At 32.8% G+C, this 19,391-nt stretch overlaps 2 protein-coding genes and 1 pseudogene across 7 annotated transcripts; 2 read left to right on the plus strand and 1 right to left on the minus strand.

Annotated features, from left to right (window-relative positions):
- The first annotated feature begins 695 nt into the window (after nt 1-695).
- LOC140988754 (peptidyl-prolyl cis-trans isomerase CYP21-4-like) lies at nt 696-5,073 on the plus strand. Of its 3 annotated transcripts, none has more exons than XM_073457824.1 (9): nt 696-954; nt 1,086-1,316; nt 1,837-1,876; nt 2,153-2,203; nt 2,561-2,646; nt 3,072-3,209; nt 3,296-3,446; nt 4,126-4,214; nt 4,640-5,073. In XM_073457824.1, the coding sequence occupies exons 2-8, from the start codon at nt 1,087-1,089 to the stop codon at nt 4,210-4,212; spliced, it is 783 nt and encodes a 260-aa protein (XP_073313925.1). In that variant the 5' UTR covers nt 696-954; nt 1,086; the 3' UTR covers nt 4,213-4,214; nt 4,640-5,073. The 3 variants fall into 3 exon arrangements, with proteins under 3 accessions (XP_073313925.1, XP_073313918.1, XP_073313933.1); XM_073457817.1 differs by having other exon boundaries at nt 698-954; nt 4,613-5,073; XM_073457832.1 differs by having other exon boundaries at nt 700-954; nt 1,130-1,316; nt 4,613-5,073.
- A 5,892-nt stretch (nt 5,074-10,965) lies between these two features.
- Nucleotides 10,966-14,138, plus strand: LOC140988821 (beta-carotene isomerase D27, chloroplastic). Of its 4 annotated transcripts, XR_012177374.1 has the most exons (9): nt 10,966-11,158; nt 11,287-11,379; nt 11,474-11,575; nt 11,780-11,879; nt 12,016-12,107; nt 12,341-12,421; nt 13,002-13,070; nt 13,415-13,724; nt 13,809-13,878. XR_012177374.1 is itself a non-coding variant. In XM_073457905.1 (8 exons), the coding sequence occupies exons 1-8, from the start codon at nt 10,994-10,996 to the stop codon at nt 13,523-13,525; spliced, it is 813 nt and encodes a 270-aa protein (XP_073314006.1). In that variant the 5' UTR covers nt 10,966-10,993; the 3' UTR covers nt 13,526-13,878. The 4 variants fall into 4 exon arrangements, 3 of the variants coding, with proteins under 3 accessions (XP_073314006.1, XP_073314017.1, XP_073313997.1); XM_073457905.1 differs by having other exon boundaries at nt 13,415-13,878; XM_073457896.1 differs by lacking the exon at nt 13,415-13,724 and having other exon boundaries at nt 10,968-11,158; nt 13,809-14,138.
- LOC140988770 (DEAD-box ATP-dependent RNA helicase 24-like) lies at nt 13,715-18,379 on the minus strand (annotated as a pseudogene).
- Between the last annotated feature and the right edge of the window lie 1,012 nt (nt 18,380-19,391).

A 19,391-nucleotide genomic window follows, 5' to 3' on the forward strand; every position in this document is an offset into this window, starting at 1 on the left:
GCTAATCTTTTAAATAAATATAATGATTTATGTGAAATTGATGTCATATGAGTGCTAATTTCTTGTGAGGTAAAGAAATGGCATAATCACAACATTCGTAAGCGTGTTAAGGATTCAAAGTATTTCAAATTCAAATTCAAATTTTAAATCTGATTGACAAATGGGGGTTTTAAGTTGTATTGGATAAATTCGAACCAGGTTAATTCATATATACTATACACCGATGCACGCACTATATTTTTTATAATTTATTTGGTTTATATTTAAATGAGAATCAAAATATAATTATAAGAAATAATGAGTGATTATACTGTAATTTTGACATATGAACTAACATTTGGAGTATAATGCAAGTATATAATTTTAAAAAATTCTTATTAATTTAGAGTGATTGAATATATTTTGTAGAGTCAGTAAAAAAATAGTAGGTCACATATGAAATCTTCTAACAAATTTATATTAATGAAAATATATCAATAGTGAAAAGTAATATTTTTTACATAAAAATTAATCATGAGGCGGGAATTAGAGATATATATCACTGAATTGACGAATGAAACAATTTCATTGAAGTTTTAACGATAAGAAATTTTTATGAAGGTAGGGCATGCGACATTGAGAATTGTCTTCAGAGCAGTAAAATTTCAACATGGCAATCGGTAATTACCATTCAGTCATTCTCGTTTGAAAAACAGAGGCGGTTTAATTAGGACAATAGATTCAACTACCAAGTAAACGGCGGCGTCGTTTGCTCCCATGAAGCCCGGGCATTAACATCACGCGGTGGCTGGCTGTAAACTGCCATTTCTCATTTTTATCTACATAATTTGAATTCTCGTACAAACAATTTAGCAGTTCCGGCTGCGAAATTCGCCGCTAATTTGTATTTGCGATCGTCGAAGGAATTGATCTTCCTCGTCGATCGACTTCAGCCCTAGAATAAATTAGGATAAGGTATGTTTTTTGTCTTTTTGTTGATTCATTGTTGGATGCTCGTGATTTCTAGTTATTATTGATCTGATACTTGTTTTCTCTCTCTATTTGTCTGTAAATCGGGGCGATACTGTTTGCCGGAATCGGAGTAGTATGGAGGTTATTCCGTTTGTTGATGCATTAGTTTATTTTGCAGAGATTAGAAAGAATTGGTGTTGTTTCAAAAGCGTAATGGGGAAAATCAAGCCTCAAGCTCTCTTGATGCAGAGTAAAAAGAAGAAGGCGCCGAGCCGAATAAGTGTGGTTACCATTGGAGTTTACTGCCTTATTGTCGTGGTCACAGTTTTTTTTCTTTTCTCTGCCTATAGACATTGGACTCGAAGGTATGTTCTGATTGATATGTTCTTTTTGGATTAATGTGATTCTGTTTGTTTTGAATACTTGATTGCTGGTTTAGTGATTTGTTTTACGGTATTGCCGAATAAATATTGAGAACTGGATGACTAAGCTGAAGTATTTAGATCTGAGATGCTTTTAGCGGTTTGAGGTGAAAAATGACTGTGATATGTTGGTCTCTTTGGCACAATTTGTTTATGAAAATAAATATTCTAGTGAATGCTGTCTTCTTTTCACTGTACATCAAATGTATCACACACCCCTAGTTTCTCTATTTGTTTGCATGAGTTTGCTCGTAAGTTGGCAATTTATGTTATTAATGGGGAGTAATTAAACCCAAGATTGGTATTGTTTTGGATATAATGGAACTTGTTCTCAGATTAATAATTTTTAGAAGGTTATCGATGTTGGACCAGTAGTTTGACGATTAATCGCACACTTATATGCTAATCCAGTTGTGGGAACTGTGAAACCCATGTCCTTATGGAATCTTTACATTGTTCATAGGTCAAATGTTTCAAGTGAAGAACTGATATCCAGTTTGGAGGTACGCTAGCTCATTGTATTTTTGTAGCACTATTTCATCTTATCACATATTTTGCACTTCCATTTTGTTTTACATTATGCTTTCCACTATTTATTGAGTTTTTAATTGTCCTACTGCTTTGATGTTCTTGTTATTTATAATTAACAACTTTTTTCCTTTTTTCTAAAAGTAAGTTCAATGATGTACTGCTAGATGAAGACTATCATCATCTGTGACTTTCTCTTCACTATCTTCCTCTTCCGTTTTCTTAAATCTTCGCTGTCTTACTTTATGCAGCATGATAGCTCATTTAGCAAGTCAAAGAAACTTGACACTCCTAAATATGCTGTAAGTTTCTCGCATTTCTACTTTCACGAGTTATTGAGTTAGATATTTTGATCCGGTACACTGAGATTTACACCCGTAACAGTAAACTTTTGTGGGAACCATTGCTCGCTACATTTTGCAGTTTCTTTATGTTTAGTTGATTTTGGAGGGCATATAAATCATAATGTCATCCCTCTTGTACTTGTAGCTTTTAACCTGCTATGAGCATTTCTTTTCAGATGTAAAAGCTGCTACTTTATACTTAAGTCAATTAAGTCTACCACTATATGTGTTGTTTGTTAATCCTGCTATTCTATTTCTGAAACCCAGTTATATTGCTTTTCTATGATTGATTTTGTTATAATATGATGCTTGCAGGTGATAAATACCTCAAAAGGTTTAATTACTGTGGAAATTTACAAGGACGGTTCTCCCGAGGTTGTTGACAAATTTATTAATTCTTGGTATGTACCACACGACTGCTTTCGTTATAAATTGCACTACATTCTGGAAAGGTGGCTCATGTAGTTGATTTTTTTGTAGTTTGGTTGCCCTTCCTCATACATAAGTGTTTCTAATTTCTGCTGATGAATAAGTTGTGCTGCATTGGTTGGTTAAGTTATTCTGATCAATATAGAGGACGCCTTCTATTGTAAAAAATAAAAGAAGGAAAAAAAGAATGTCCACAATGTTTATACTTTGCAAAACATCAGAACTCGTTCTTCAGCAGCAAGCAGACACCTCCACTTGTCTCAAAGGTCTAATTTTGCTACTATTGTGTCTCGTACGATGTTTTTTTGGCATCACTTGTCCGTAGAAAGTTTTAGAGAAGCTTCATGAAAGCTTAAGCCTCATCTATTGCAATCTCTCTTTTCATTTTCGCCTCCAGTGAGAACGGACACTTCAAAGGAATGCTTTTTAACCGTGTGATAAAGAACTTTTTCATTCAAGGAGGTGATGTTAGTAGACCTGGAACTACAGAAGATTGGACTTCAAGGGGAAAGCATTACAACCACCTCGATACCAGGTCCTCTTTACCTTGGATCTACATAGTTTTTGACAACACACAATCTGAATAAACATTGACTACTGATTTGATGATACTTTATCTAGCATGAAGCATGAAGCTTTTATGCTTGGCACTTCTAAGACAAAACAAGGTGGTGGCAAATTTGATCTCTTTATTACGACAGCACCTATCCCAGACCTAACTGAGAAAATTAATGTATTTGGTCGTGTTATCAAGGGTGAAGATGTTGTTCAGGTGAAATATCCTTACTTTTGTTGCTGGTGTACTTATCGTTCTTATAATTGTATTGGCCAGACTTGTGTGTTTAGCTTATGTTCATCTTGTTTTTTTTGGGGCCAAAACCTTCGAAGCCACACTTGTGTACATTTCTATTTATTCTGGCTAATTATTATTTTTCATTTCGACGTTTTTAAATTATTTTAAGCAGTCCTTTTTAATTTTCCTTCCCTTTTCCTCTCTCTTTTTTCCCCTTTCTGTTGCATACCCTGACGAAGCATTTCTTAAACTAATTAGATTCAGTTGAACATTGAAATTTTATTTTATGTATTCAACCAATAAAACAAGGTTGCCAAGCTGTAGTGTAAGTAATTATGAGCACCATGATTACTTGATTTTTGATTTACTCTATGGTGTTTATGCATCTCCTGGCAAACTGTTAAATTGCGAAGAAATATTTTACTTTGGATAGTTGATAAGTAAGCTGTTTGATCATATGATTTAGTAAATTTAGTTTGTAGGGAAAGAGAACCTGTTGTGAATTAGATAAGTTTGTTGTTTTTTCTATTTACTTTACTCAAATCATCGTGGTTGCTAACTTAATCACTTGGTTGGTGAATAAGTCTGTTCAAATCTTAGTTTTTGCTTCAAACTTATTTTTAACAGCAAATGCATCACGTTATGATATGATTTTCAGGAAATCGAAGAAGCAGACACAGATGAGCATTATCGGCCTAAAACACCCATAGGGATCATTGAAGTGACTATGAAAGAAACAGCGTAATGGTATGTTGTCTTTGATATAATCCTTGCATAGTATGATTAACCTATCAGCATTGGGGGTGCAAACGATCTGAATCGAGCTGAATTTGGGACAACGATATTTAATTATTTGAGCTTTGAATCGAATTCGGCTAAAAAACAATTCGAATATGTTTGTGTTCAGCTCAAATTCGATAATTTTGGGTACAAATCGAATATATTTAGAGTCCTTTCAAAAAGCTCGCGCGCCTACTTTTTTCATTTGCACCCCTAATCAGTATTACCAAATAAATCCTTGTTAATCTTTGACATTGTTCATGCTACACCAATCTTTTGATCCATTTTCTGGTTTCTTTCTGTGGGGGCTATCTGCTTTTTAAATGATGCACATTTCTTTTTCAACTGATGATATTCCATGTCAGACCTTCATAACAAGAAGTGTGAAACAGGTGAGGTGGTTCTGAGCTTCAATTACATATCCGATAGAATCATTTTGCTGGGTTTTATTTCGCGTGTTGTAGGAAAGTATGGATCCATGAGAATTTGTAATGGTGCAGACAGATGGGTCCAAGTTTTCTTATGTCTGGAGGGGAATTTACTGCCGCCGCTAATTATGATTATTACCACCTCCGAATGGTTGATTAACTAAACAAACAAACAACTGATTTATTTGTACTGCGTGGAGGTTCAGCTGCTGAGGGGGTTGTACATTATATTTTTGTTGCTAAAAAAAGAAATATTTAGGTTGTAATTGTGTATGCACGCGAGAAACTTCAGTTGTCTTGCCGACTCTCTCTTTTTTATATATACACTATAGAAACCAAATTGTTGTACGTTTGTGAAAATTGATTTAATGGACAATTATACATGCAAGTTCAAATAATAGAGACTGTCATTTCTGTCTAAGTAGTCTAGATGTCATGTGTGTGATTAATCTCTCAGTGGCATAAATCGAATAAGTTGGATAAAAACTCCAGGCCAATTCCAAACTCTGGCTTCGATCTCAATTGTTATACTAATACTTGCCAATTTATAGAAGCCTCCCAAAAGTGTCTATTGTGATTACGAATCAGTCCCTTGGCTACCGTTGGACTTGAGCATCCCTTGCTGGCACCATCAACATTGACTTGACCGGACCACCCCAAATGTGGATTCCGCTGAAAGTAGATAATAGTCTGTAGATTGAAATAGAATTGCTTGCATTATTTGGTGGAACGATGGATTGGAGGAGTAATTTCTAATCAGCTTGGCGTCGTTTCCCATGTTGCTCCATTTCATGATTCACCATAAGAGAAAATGAAATATACAAATCATTACGACATGCCTTCATAAAATGAGCATTTGTGTAAAAAAAAATTGATGGGAATCCAAACACTTTGGGGCCATATAAAAAGACATTTGATGGGATTATGCATGACAATAAGATGGTATTTGCTAACTCTAAAAAAGCTTTATTGAAAGTTGTGAAGAATTAGAGGTTGCAAATACTTTAGATTATATATATATATATATATATATATATATATATANTACCTTTATCTCCTTATTAATTACTTTCTTTATATTAATTGTTTACTTTAAATGTGTCTTTTCTTTTTCATATTATTCATTTTTTAAATATGTGTGATTATTAGTATTTGATTTTTTATGTATACTCACATTATAATATGTTATTTTTATCCAATGATATCTTTTCATTATGTAAATTAGTATTTGGTTTTTTTATGTCTACCCACATTATAATATGTTATTTTTAATCCAATTATTTAGATTTTTATTTATCTTTTCATTATGTAAATTAAATTAATTAAAGTTTAGAAATAATTCATTATCGAAATGTGAATTTTCTTTGGTGTCTTATTAATTTTTTTCATGTTCTCATGTGACAGTTTTCTAGAATTTATGTGTTTAAATTAAAGTTTTTTGCAACCGAAATTTTTTTGCGCTTTATATTTAAAAATTATTCAAATAAAACACGGTAAAAGATCGTTGTGCTTTGAGCCGTCAATTTTGGTTGGGTCTTTTCGTTTTGGACTGCACCGCCAAACAATTTAAGTGAGTTGGGTTGAAATTTTGTCGACTCATTTAAAGGTGAGCCTAAATGAGCTCGCACGAGTTTATATTAAATATCTATATATATATAATATTATCGATTTTCAATAATGAATTCTTGATATAAAATGAAAAATATCAGTTTGATTTCAAAATTGTGATGTTGCTATGTTGGGTGCAATAATTGTCCCTGCTTGGTAGAGCGATCGAACCGTGGTGCTTGAGCTGCTTTGCGGTTTAAAAGATTTGAGTTGCACCATTACCATTACCACTAGCTATAGCTTTCGGTAAAGCGGCAAGCGCTCGGTCTTACAATTGATATAAAAGCCAAGGTCACGGGTTCGATTCTCATTGATTGCAAGGAGTGCAATTATTGGGAGGGGGATTGGGGTGCAATAATTGTCCCTGCTTGGTAGAGAGATCGAACCGTGGTGTTTGAGCTGCTGTGCGGTTTAAAATATTTGAGTTGCACCATTACCACTAGCTATAGCTTTTGTTAAAGCAGCAAGCGCTCGGTCTTACATACTATCTTGCCCAAAAATTATGGGTTGATGAGACATTTTGGCAGTCACTCAAAATTGAGTGTCAAAGTTGACATTTGAGTTGTATTTTGGATTCCTGACAATATGTTCGTCAACATATTATTTTTAAGTTAGTTTTATCAGTATCGTTAGGGGTAAATATGTTTATTACGATATATAAATATTATCATCTATTTAAATTAATATTCAATTTCATGTTTGACATATTATGGGTCTTTGTAAAATGAGAAATAATAAATTCAAACAAACGAATACACAAAAGTCTAGGGCGAAACCAGAATTATATGGTAGCGAAAATTAATATATAAATTTTTAGTGAATTTATCGATGTTAAGATATATAACAAATCTTATATTTTAATATATAAAATTTCAACCTTATAAATGAAATAAATCAAACATATATGAAATATACAAAATTTTATTACATATATATACAATCAAGTAATTTATTATAATATTCTACAGGAATTCTTGTCAAACTCAATGATTGTGGATTTAACATCTATTAAATCAGCAAACTAAATAGCGTGTCAATTAAACTAATTGAGTAATCACATATTCTTGAATTTCTTAATTAATTTTTTATCTTGATAATTTTTTTCCTTTAATATTTTAAATTATAAGACATCGTTACTATAACTAAAGACACATTTGTTCATAAGGACTCAATTACTAACTCATATGGAAAAATATTTATCGACATACTATATTGAAAACATTCTAATTAATTCAGCGTATTTGCTGAAAATTTTCTAATTAATTAAGAAAAATTCATTTACGATAATCATATTTAATCTTTTTGGGCTAATACCATTTATCTTATAAGATATTGACCGAAATTTTTTATTTGTATGTTAATCTTTAAATCTGAGTCACACTGCAAAGTTAGTGAAGTAAAAACGAAAGACAAAGTGAGTTAATAAAAATATTATAATGAGCTAATTTGAATGAGACTCATATATATAAGTATCTCACTTGGTCTCACCTTATGTTTTATCATTGTACAAAGCGAAAGTTTATGCACTGTAGTGTTTTATATTTTCTTAATTTTTCTCTTGATTTCAAATTTAATTTCATCATCTATTGGTCTTTAAAGATATATTATAATTTTTTCTAAACATCTAATATTATATGTGATCAATTAACCAAATAATTATTATACTTTGTATACAATAATAAATAGATTAATATATTTGAAGATAGAAAAAGTAATATATTGAGAAGAATAAAAAAAGAATGTTAGAATTAATACTATAATTATCTAATGTCAATATTAAATTTAACATCCTACATTCGAAAATGTGTTTATTGAGGTAAAGACTATGATGATAAACTAAAAATAATAATTTATTTATCATTGTGACGTAATAATAATGTGATCGTTATTCAGAATCAGAAAATGATGTACTTTGACTTTTTTATTAAATTGTATGAACAATTCTTTCAATATTTTTAGTGGATAAACATGTTAAATCTATTAAAATTAAATAGTAAACTTTAATGATGAACATGAATGTATTAATTCAACTTTCAATTTGGATTTTGGGAATTTGTCAACATGCTATATATATATATATATATATATATTTTTTTTCTTATGATTTTTCTTTTATTTTAAAATATAAATTTTCAAATAAATGAAAAATGATATTTTTTCTCTACTATTTATGTAGAATATCAAGTATATATTCTACTCAAATGTTTTATAAATTCATATGATATAATAAAAGGTTATTTGCATAAACTTATTTGTTGGGTACAATAATTGATCATGTTGTCTAGAGTAATTAAAATGTTGTGCTTGAGATGTTGTACTATTTAAATTATTTGATTTGCATTGTTACCAGAATCTATAAGTTCGATAAAATAGTAAACACTTAGCCTACAATTGGTATCAGAGTCAAGATCGCGACTTTGATTTTCATTGATTGCAATTGGTGCAATTATTATGAGATAGATTGTTTGGTACAATAATTGTCTAGATGGGTAGGCGCTTGAGCTGTTGTATGATTTAAAATTTTGACTTGCATAGTTACCATCAGTTATAGCTTTTGGTAAAACGACAAACGCTCGATCCTATATTATTCGATTGTAAAGCTAGAATAAACTTGTTGCAACTACTTTTAGTTTTGAATTGATCCTTTATATGATACTCGATTTTTAAATATAGAAGCGTTCTAGAGTTTTCAAATATTATTATATATTGAATTATAATTTATCCATTTCAAATTGGATAAATATACAATAAAACTCATGTAAATATTATTAACAAAAAAATTTAAATGAAATATTGGATTTGTCGAAAATCAAAATAAGAAATAAACAAATTTTGATCATTGAGTGAGAAATAAAATATTTAAATAAAATTATAATTGCCACAATGAAATAGTGCACATACATGCATTTATTACTGTATTTTGCAACTAAAATGTTAAAAAAAGTTTCCACATATTATTTTTATATCATATATTAAAATAATTATGAATATTAATTTTTATTATTTTGTGTTGGCCTTTGTTATGAAAAATCATTGTGAATAAATTGAATTTGAAAATTCTTATATCTATGTATATCACATATTAATATATCAACCTAAGTTCAGGTAATAAGAAACTACAAAATGAACTTTTTCATCTTCAATATACACAAATTATATAGTAAAGATATATGACAATTAAGACAATGAAGTAGAATATATATTTACATATAAAAAAATATATAGACAAGAAAAACAATAGATAAAAATATTTTTCTAGATATAAATATTTTTTATAACTTTTTATAGTGAGTTGGAGAAGATAAAAGAGAAAAAATATTAACTCTTTTAGGTTACACAAAAAATAGAAATGGAAGAAGTATTTGTCATACAATGAATCCAGTTTCCAAATTAAATGTACACTATAAAGTTATATTTATCGTTCAAACTTTATAAATGCAATGAATTTTTTTCAAGAAAAGGGTACACAAATGTTCCCGTTAAGATATTTAAACAATTAGAAAAATTAAATATATTATTTTTCTGGAGCTAATACCAATATGACATTAGTAATTTGACTGTGCTAATTATACTTATGAGTTAATATGAATATTAAATCAACCCATCAGTACTTTTTATATGATGATAGATTGTTATAATAATTAGGGGTGAGCATTCGGTCGGTTCTGTTACCGACCGAACCAAATTAGTCATAACCAGATCGAACCGAAATATTTAGCAATAACCGAACCGATCGAATTAATTTTCATAACCGATGAAAACGAAAAAAATTAAAATCGGTTAATTTGGTTGGTGACCGAATTAACCGATTAGTTTTTAAAAAAATTGTGATTTAACTTTAATTATATATGTAATTTTTTTGAACACTACAGTCTACACAAATGCATAAAAACATAAAATCATATACATCACAAATTTTTCTTTAGAATTAGGGCTGATTTTAAAAGTAAAAAATATATTAAAATTGATAAATAATAAAAATTTATTAAATAATAGTATTTATTATATCGATTAATTCGGTTAGCCGATTTCAAAATTTTGAAAATCGTAGAAAACCAAATTAACCGATATAATCGAATTTTTTTAATTTGAAAATCGAATTTCGGAAATAACGGAACCAAATTTTCGAATTGACTCGGTTCGGTCGGTTAATTCGGTTTAACAGAAATTTTTCTCACCCCTAATAATAATGTGCAGTTTATATGTTATCAAATATAAGTGTCTAATAAATTAAAGGTGACTAGGAAAGTAAAAGCATCCGGTATAAATTGTTGTCAATTTACATGAAAGAGAATAATAATCAAACAACATTGTAAATAAAAAATTGCATATCATTGATTGTCAAAAAAGATTGTAATAATTGAATATTATAATAAAATATATGTATTATTGAGAGAATATGACAAACAACAAAAGAAAACAATATGATAAAATAGATATGATAAAAATTTTAGTAGTCCAAATATTTTTTTAAAATTAAAAAAATATGTTTTTTTTTCCAAATTAGTTACATATGCTAATTAACACGAATTGTCAAAATTTACAATACTATTATCATTATCTTTTGTTGAGTTAACTAATTTTATTTCAAATTCTAATTACTTCAACATATGTTTCCTACGTGTAACGCACGTGCATTATTTCTTGTATATATATATATAACAAAATTATGATATAAATGTCCACAAATCTCTATATTTTCGTTTGATAATGGCGATATTACGGTTCTATGTTTGCCCAACCGATAAGCTCGTGGAGGGCTGGAAACGGGGCATGGCAATTCTCGATCCGCACCCACCCTGCCCAATCCCCTCTTCCCGTTCGCCCAAAAACAACTCTTATTCTCGAATTTCTTGCTCTATCCAATCAAAATCTGTAAGGATTATTAATCTTAATATTCATTATTCAAATTGAACTTTTACACGCACAATTGCGTGAGAATCTGATTCCAATATGTGTTTCTCATCGCTTTTCTTTCTAAGTAATTAACGAAAATTACTCAGATTGTAGCACGTGGAGCGAATTGGAAGAAAGAGTACAAGCCTGGTATCTTTGATGATATTTTCCTGAACGTGTTTCGCAGTAAAATGGCTCAGGTTCTGGATTAAGTGTTGGTCATTTTTCATTATATGCTCAGTAATTAGCTGTATACTTAGCGACTGTGTCGATGATTATGTTATAAATTGACAGGAGATTGGATGGGACTCTGAAAAGCCAGGGTACGATGGATTAATTGATGTGGCTCATCGTATAATGGCTGGCCGATCAAATAGGGAAGCTACAGAAGCTGCGGTATGACCATTCCTTTTCTCTCTTGGGCATTCCAAATTGGTTTTGTATCCTAGTAATAAGGACGAAAATAGTCGTTATCCCTAAATGATGATGGTATAGTTCTCGTTTAAATTGCTAGTGTTTAATCTTGTAAAAGAGTGAGGCGCACGGGATAAAGTTGGAGTTTTGATTAGTTTAATCTTTAAAAACGCATGTTGGTGGCAGGTAAGGATATTATTATCACTGTTTCCTCCATCATTATTGGGGCTCTACAAATTGCTTATTTCACCAATTGCTGGAGGCAAAGTGGCAGCCCTTATGGTTGGTGAGTGGTTTTAATCCCACGGATGGTCTGAATTGGGTTTTTGTTTAACTGAACATTTTGGTGATCTGACTGATTCATGGATTTAACTTTAATGATGAATGCAACTGAATAGTTGTCTGTCTTCTGTTTCTGGAAGCAAGGGTGACTGCAATTTCTTGTCAATGGCTCATGGGTCCGTGCACAGTTAATTCTGTGGATCTTCCAGATAAATCTTCGTGGTCAAGCGGGGTAATGTTCTGTTTTTTTGTGTTGTAACGATTTAGTCAATGCTACACGAGATATATATTATATGCCATTGGATATATAGATCTATATGTATCTTATGTAGGATACACAATATATGTGTGTAGCCAGTATTACATGCCTAACAAAGAATGTTGTGGTAATTCATTTGAGCTGTAACTACTTAAATGTTGGTAGCTGTTCAGGTCCACATTGAAAGGATAGTTTATTTGGTGTAGGTATTCGTTGAGAAATGCAGATACTTAGAGGAGAGCAAATGTGTTGGTGTATGCATCAACACGTGTAAACTTCCTACACAGGTGCGTGAATCTTACTGGGTTGTGAGTGGTTATTTGTTTGTATACTGCATCCAGTTGTCAAATTTTGGTCACGAGTTAAGCTATTCTTTTGACTAAAAAAGGATATTTTACGGTCGAGAAATTCTACATTGAGGGTTTACAAGCTATATTGACACGAGACAATAATGAATGAATATGGTATTCATATTACAATTTTTTCGTAAAAATCGGTAGTTTAACTACTTTTTGGCTGGCTTCAGAATGGTGCACGACATGAACTTGGTATGTACATGGTCATTGTCATGGCCGCGATAGGGATTTCTTTGGGATTGCTAAATTTGATAGCATGATCTCTCGCTATAAAAAGAGATCATTGATCAGCATGAGTAGTTCGTCATTTTTATGCACTTCCCCAAAAGGAGGGCCGCTATGGCTGAACTCTATTCAGCTGTTTTTCATGTCCAAATAGGAAAAAGCCAACTTGCTTTTCCATGTTAAGATATTGCTCTGCGTGCCTTCTTTTGCATTTGTTTGTATGAGGAATTGCAGGGGTGCTTTTTTCTCTTAAAAGGTTGTAAGTATATTTGTTTCATTCTCATAGATATTTTTCAAGGAGCACATGGGAGTTCCTTTAGTAATGGAGCCCAACTTCGATGATTGTAGCTGTCAGGTAACATGGATTTTTTTTTCTTTTTATAGAGGAAATATGTTTATAAACTAATAGAAATGTATTGAAGAACAAGCTATCATTCTGATACATCTATCTATCAAAATTATAGATTAACTAACAATCCGGACATTTAGTCTCAATACACACCAAACAATTATTTATTCCGACTAATACAAGTTGTCAACTCATTAATAACGAACTAAATAAGTTCCCTTCAAGTTTTTTACTATTTGATATTATCCCATGCGTGATTCGCTTGTTAGAAAGTATTTCTTGTTTTAATCAGTAGTATGTGATCAATAAATTCCAAGACTCATTTGTCATTCTGATTTATGCGGTTGAAGTTTGGGTCTAATAAACTTAAGATGGACTTGTGTGGAGGAAGACCAAAAAGGGGTAGAAGTTCGCTCTATGTGGCCAGCGCGTATATTCATTCTCTCTTATTGGTAGAGTGAACTTGTTGGCAAATCCACCATGTTACGTACTTCCCCCCTCTGCCAGATGGACAGCCGTTTTAGGAATTTTGGTAGAGTGCACTTGTTGGCCAAATCCAAGAGATTACGTACTTCCCCCCTCAGCCAGATCTTTGATTCCATTTCTTTTTGGACAGCCGGCATAGGAATTTGACGCATGAGGAGACCCTGTTTACTTGATGTTAGTCTTTTAATCGTAATCCACTGACTTTAAAAAAAGGCCCTCTACAATTGTTTTCAGCAATGTGTTTTTGAATATGTTTAGTTCAATTTTGGGGTAGTTCCTCCTCCACCAGAAGGTGACAGCACGCTCAAACAGCCCTGCCTCCAGGTATGCCAAACTGCCAATAGACGCAGGGAAATTGGCAGTGCCAAGGATGTGTTAAAATGTCCTAAGAGTTGAAGCTTGCAGCCTTCTCCCAAACTTAAAGACAGACTGTCATATCAGAGTGCTGGAAATTTGTTCATAACAGATTCCTTGTAGTCAAAACAACACTGGCAAGGATATTGCGGTACCAGCAAATTGTAATATTCATCATTTTAAGCTTGTATTTGTATGTTTGACTTTCTGATCTTTATATAAAGTTCTCATTGTCCGCAGTTTGTCTTTTCTCAACTTCCTTACCCTCCTAAAGATGAATCACAGTGAAAATTATCGTGTTGGCTTCTGCTTCAGAGCCCCATCATTTTTAGGATATGTCTCTTCATTTAACTCAAGTTGAATGTGCGAACATGAATTTTCATGTATGTGTACATATATGCCAACATTAACTCATATTCGCCTAATACAACGTACAGGTCAAACAAATTATAACTTGAAGGGAGTCTTGAGCACATTCTTCAGAAACAAAAAGTATTTAATGCGGGCATCCGGCAACCAGCCAGAAACAAAGAATAAAAAAAATCTACTATGATGTCCGCTGAACACAAATCACCTTCGAGTAGACCTCATATAACTGATATTTGATCATTTGTTAATTTAGACAATACATCATGATACGGAGGGCGCGTGAGTACAAATATAAACATTATCAGATGAAACTTGACCCAAAATTACTGTGGTTAACAAGCAGGTATTCCCTCGATGAATTAGCGATCCCAGCCAGATGGTCTCCGTCTATCTCTTGTTTTATCTCTGGAAGTGCAAACATAAACATGCAAGAAAGAATTAATTTATAGCAACACAGTGAATTATCAGGAACAAAAACAATTCGTGTCTACTTTTCAATCCAGTTTTGTTAACCATTTTGATCCAAAAGGCTGCCAATTGAATCATAACATGATTAGAAGGCCAAATTAAATATGATGTATTCACTTTTGTGATACTTATGCTGGTAAAAACTTATACTGTAANTTCCAAAGATTATACACCCTAATTCATCTCTCCTAAGAGAGAGAGAGAGAGAGAGAGAGACCTGCACTGCTTAAAAGCCCGGTTGATATACTGGATCATTGAAAAAAAAAAAACAGACATCAAAAAAGTAAATCTCCAGCCATGAATGTCATAGCCTAATGCCAGTCCAAAAACCATCTAGGAAAAATTAATAATTCAATCTGTTAAGCTAAGAAAAGTCACCTTTCAGAATGCTTTATATTTACAGTTCCTCTGGAATCCTGCATGTTGCCTGATGCTGGAGCAGTAGCAACTGGACTGTTTATTTTTGCGTCGTCCATGTCAGCACCAATAGTCCCACCAGATACAAACCCAGGAAAAACTGTTCTTTTAATGGCTTGTCCAAACTGTGAGGACGAATTTGATGATGCCGGAACAAAATTGTTTTTGAATTGTGCCATTATCCCTGTTCTCTGCGAATTAACTGCTGCGGGACGATTGGGAACAGAATTTGAAGTAGTGTTTGACTCCGGATTATACCCAATATCCAAACCGTAATCCACGCCACGAACACCTTTACCACCACCACCCCTTCCTTCAGCTCTTTTATCACCTGCAAAATCGTGGAACAACCATATAAGTGAAATGACACCTTTTCAGAACTCCAATAACATTTTTCAAAAAATGATAGAGAAGAATCCGTAGTTCTATTTTGGAACAATAATTTGTTGTGATGCGTACTCCAGCACAAATACTACCCAGGAAAATGACCAATCATTCTCAAGCTCCTAGAACCATTTATCCTAATACATGGAAAAAAATTAATATACACCTATCATACAAAAAAGATCCATACCTCCTTTCCGCACAGCATCACGTTTGGATCTGAACCTTCCATCCTGATGATTTACAAATTAAAAGTTACCAAAACATTTTAAAAAAAAACAAATATTGGGACATTTAGGGGACAATTTCAGTCAACATATATACAATAGCTATGCGATTCTGTACTTCTATGCATCAAATACGAAGTCAAGCTGATGTAAAAAAGCCACATCTTGCTTTGTTACCCTCCTTTTACATGGATCCCCAATGGTCCCTACAAATCCTACAAAATCACTTGCAGTAATTGATCAGTTTTTGATCTTCTAAACCGAAAAAAAAGTTCTGTCGAAATTTCCATTTGAGGCGATTTGATTTTAAGGAGCTGGGGTGAGGGATGAACGTGAAGAAAATAATTGGATAGAAGGGTAAAATCAATTTTCTAACCCTGTTGCAGATATCACCAAGGAGTAAGGACGACAATATTAAAAAAAATCGAAAATAAGACACTGTAGGGGAAATGAATTCCATCAACTCAATAAGCAGAGAAATTGAAAAAAAAAAAAAAAAAAAAAAAAAAAAAAAAAAAAAAAAAAAAAAAAAAAAAGAAGAGAAACTCAAACAGATGAATCACGTTCATAGCCAGATCCATCAGCTCCATGGACACATTCTGACCCGCAGCTATCAAACTGTTGACAAGTTCACCAGCAAATCTCGCCTCCTTCTCCGTAACAAGAGTGTATGCAATACCATCTTTGTCCCCTGCACGACCCGTCCTTCCAATGCGATGTACATGCATGTCCATGTCTTTAGCTATGTCAAAATTGACCACAGATTTAATTGATTTGATGTCAAGACCACGAGCAGCAACGTCAGTTGCAATCAGAACATGGTAAGCTCCAGATTTGAACTTCTGCAATATCTCCATACGAGAAGCCTGATCTTTGTCACCATGAAGTGCTGCAACTTTAAAACCCTCTTGAGCCAGTTTTGATTCAACTTCATCCACTGTGGACTTTTTTGAAGCAAAAACCAAAACATCACCTTCATCTATCATTCTAGGAAGCTTTCAAGAAGCCATGGAAACTTCTCCACATCAGATGGAATTAATTCTACAACTTGGGTGATATCCTCGTTTGCCATACCCACCTCTCCACCAGCGACTCTAACAGGATCAGAGAGAATCTCTCGAGCAAGTTTTTCAAATTTCCGAGGCATAGTAGCTGAAAAGAGTGCTGTCTGACGATCTGGCCTGATTTGACCAACTATAGACCTTATCTGTGGCTCAAAACCAAGGTCAAACATTCTATCGGCCTCATCTAGCACTAAATATGTTGCTCTCAACATTCATTTTTATCAAATATATCAATCTTCCTGGAGTAGCCATAACTATCTCACATCCTGCTTTTAGCTACTTGAATTGGTCGAGTTTGGACATTCCCCCATACGCTGCAGAGACATGGATGCCATGAGCTTTCGAAAATTTCTTAGCTTCAGAATATATTTGATGAGCCAACTCCCTAGTGGGTGCACATATTACTCCAACGGGACATTTTTCTTTCTAAAGTTCAGGTTGATCCATGATATGGACAATCATGGGAAGAACAAATGAGGCAGTCTTTCCAGAACCAGTTTTTGCTATACCAATCATGTCTCTTCCTGAAAGCATGATAGGTAAAGCTTGACACTGTATTCGTGTTGGTTTCTCATATGCTTGTTTTGCTATGGCTTTCATTAGCTCCAAAGAAAAACCACAATCTTCAAAATTCTTAATCGACCGTGGAACATCAAAACCTGATATACGTATTGCTAAGCTCTTCTTGTACTCGGTAGCATCCAGCTCACTCGTGCCTGAAAACATTATACATCAGATGCTTTCTAAACAACTGTAAAACTAAAAAGCATTAAATTACTTATCAGCAATATACTACAATATCAAATTAAAGCACCGCCATTGAAATCCTCAACTGAACACTGATCATAAATCTTCGAAATTGGGCGATACTATTGGTCACATTCAATCACCTGAAATAGATTCTTTCTCCTCGTAGAAATCCTTATTAAGGGGCTCGTAATCAATCGAGCTATGATCAAGCTCGGGAATTGGCTCAATCTTCTTCTTGTCGACAATAATAGGATTATCATCAGAATCGTACTCAACCATCCCGGAATCCACGGCCTTAGCAGCCGCATAAACCTCTTCATCCGAATTATACCCCGCGCGAAGCGCATCCGCAGCTAATTGAAGACCTAAATCCTTCTTCGAACTCAGAAAACTCTCCATTGGATCATCCTCCACGTCGTCCCTGTACTTATCCAGCTTCTCCTTCGTCTTAGGTGGCGGTGCTGCCTTCATCTCCTCCTGTAATCCTTCCATAAAAGCTTCCAGAGGATCAATCTCGTCTTCCTCGGCGGCAGAGAAGCCGTTTTTGCCGTCAGTGACAGCATAGTCTGGTGCGTCGAGGTCGGCGTCATCGTCACCGGCGCTTCCACGAGCAGATGGAGGGACGTAGAGTCTCTGCGAAGGTTGGGATCGGTCGAAGTTGTAAGTGGCTTGACGATTGATGCCGAAGCCTTCGAATCCGAATTTCCGTTTGGACATTCTTTTAAACCCTAAAATCCCAAATTGGGGGATTTGATTTTAGGAAATATTTGAGCTCAGCCACGTATGTACTTTATTATTGTTTTTTGAACAACAATATATATTTATAATATTTAACATAAGTCTTTTATGAGACAGTCTCACAAATTTTTATCAGTGAAACAGATCAATTCTACTGATATTTACGATAAAAAGTAATACTCTTAGCATACAAATTTATGAAAACCCAAATATGAGATCCGTCTCACAAAATACGACCCGTGAGATCGTCTCACACAAATTTTTACCTAACAACCACATGAGTCATTATTTTGCAAAATATTGTCTATTTTTTTACACATATTAACGTTAGACCCCTCAATTTTTAAAATATAGCAAAATGGGCATCTAACAATTTTCTTTCGAATTACAATATTAATAATAAAAAGAATAATAAAGTAAAACATTATTATTAAATATAAAAATGATAATGAATAAAAAGATGTAAATTAATAATAATACCATACAAGAATTAAAAAAAAACTTATGTGAGATGGTCTCATTATTCAATTTTGTGATACATTCCAACCTGATTTGTGAAAAAATTATTATTTTTTATGTTAAAAATATTATTTTTTAGTTTAAACATGAATCGGGTCAACACATCCAATGGAAGTAATACCATCTCACGAATACCTGTTCGAAAAATAATATGATTATTGTTTTTCAGAAAATTCATATCATCCAATCATTTAAAATTGTATTGCTTCGTTTAGTAATTTTTTGTGTTGTTAATAAGATGACCTCGAAAATTCGGATTTTCAACTATGATTGAATGAACGATTAATGGGTGTTGGCACAGCTCGATGTCATGTATCTTAAAGTTAGATTGAGTCGAATGGTGTAAATGTACAATCATTTTTTACAATCAAATAAATAAGCAAGAGTAACGTATCACACTATGTTGATGTACAAATATTATGTGGCAGATGAATATGGGTGTACAAACTTCAAATAAAATCGAAAAAATCCTAAATCTAAACCGAACTCAACCAAAAACTCTATTTGTAAATCAAGATATAAATATTAAAATCGAATTTTAAATTGTTCAG

Source organism: Primulina huaijiensis, chromosome 1, assembly GCF_012295235.1.
Source record: "Primulina huaijiensis isolate GDHJ02 chromosome 1, ASM1229523v2, whole genome shotgun sequence".
NCBI classification, from domain to species: domain Eukaryota; kingdom Viridiplantae; phylum Streptophyta; class Magnoliopsida; order Lamiales; family Gesneriaceae; genus Primulina; species Primulina huaijiensis.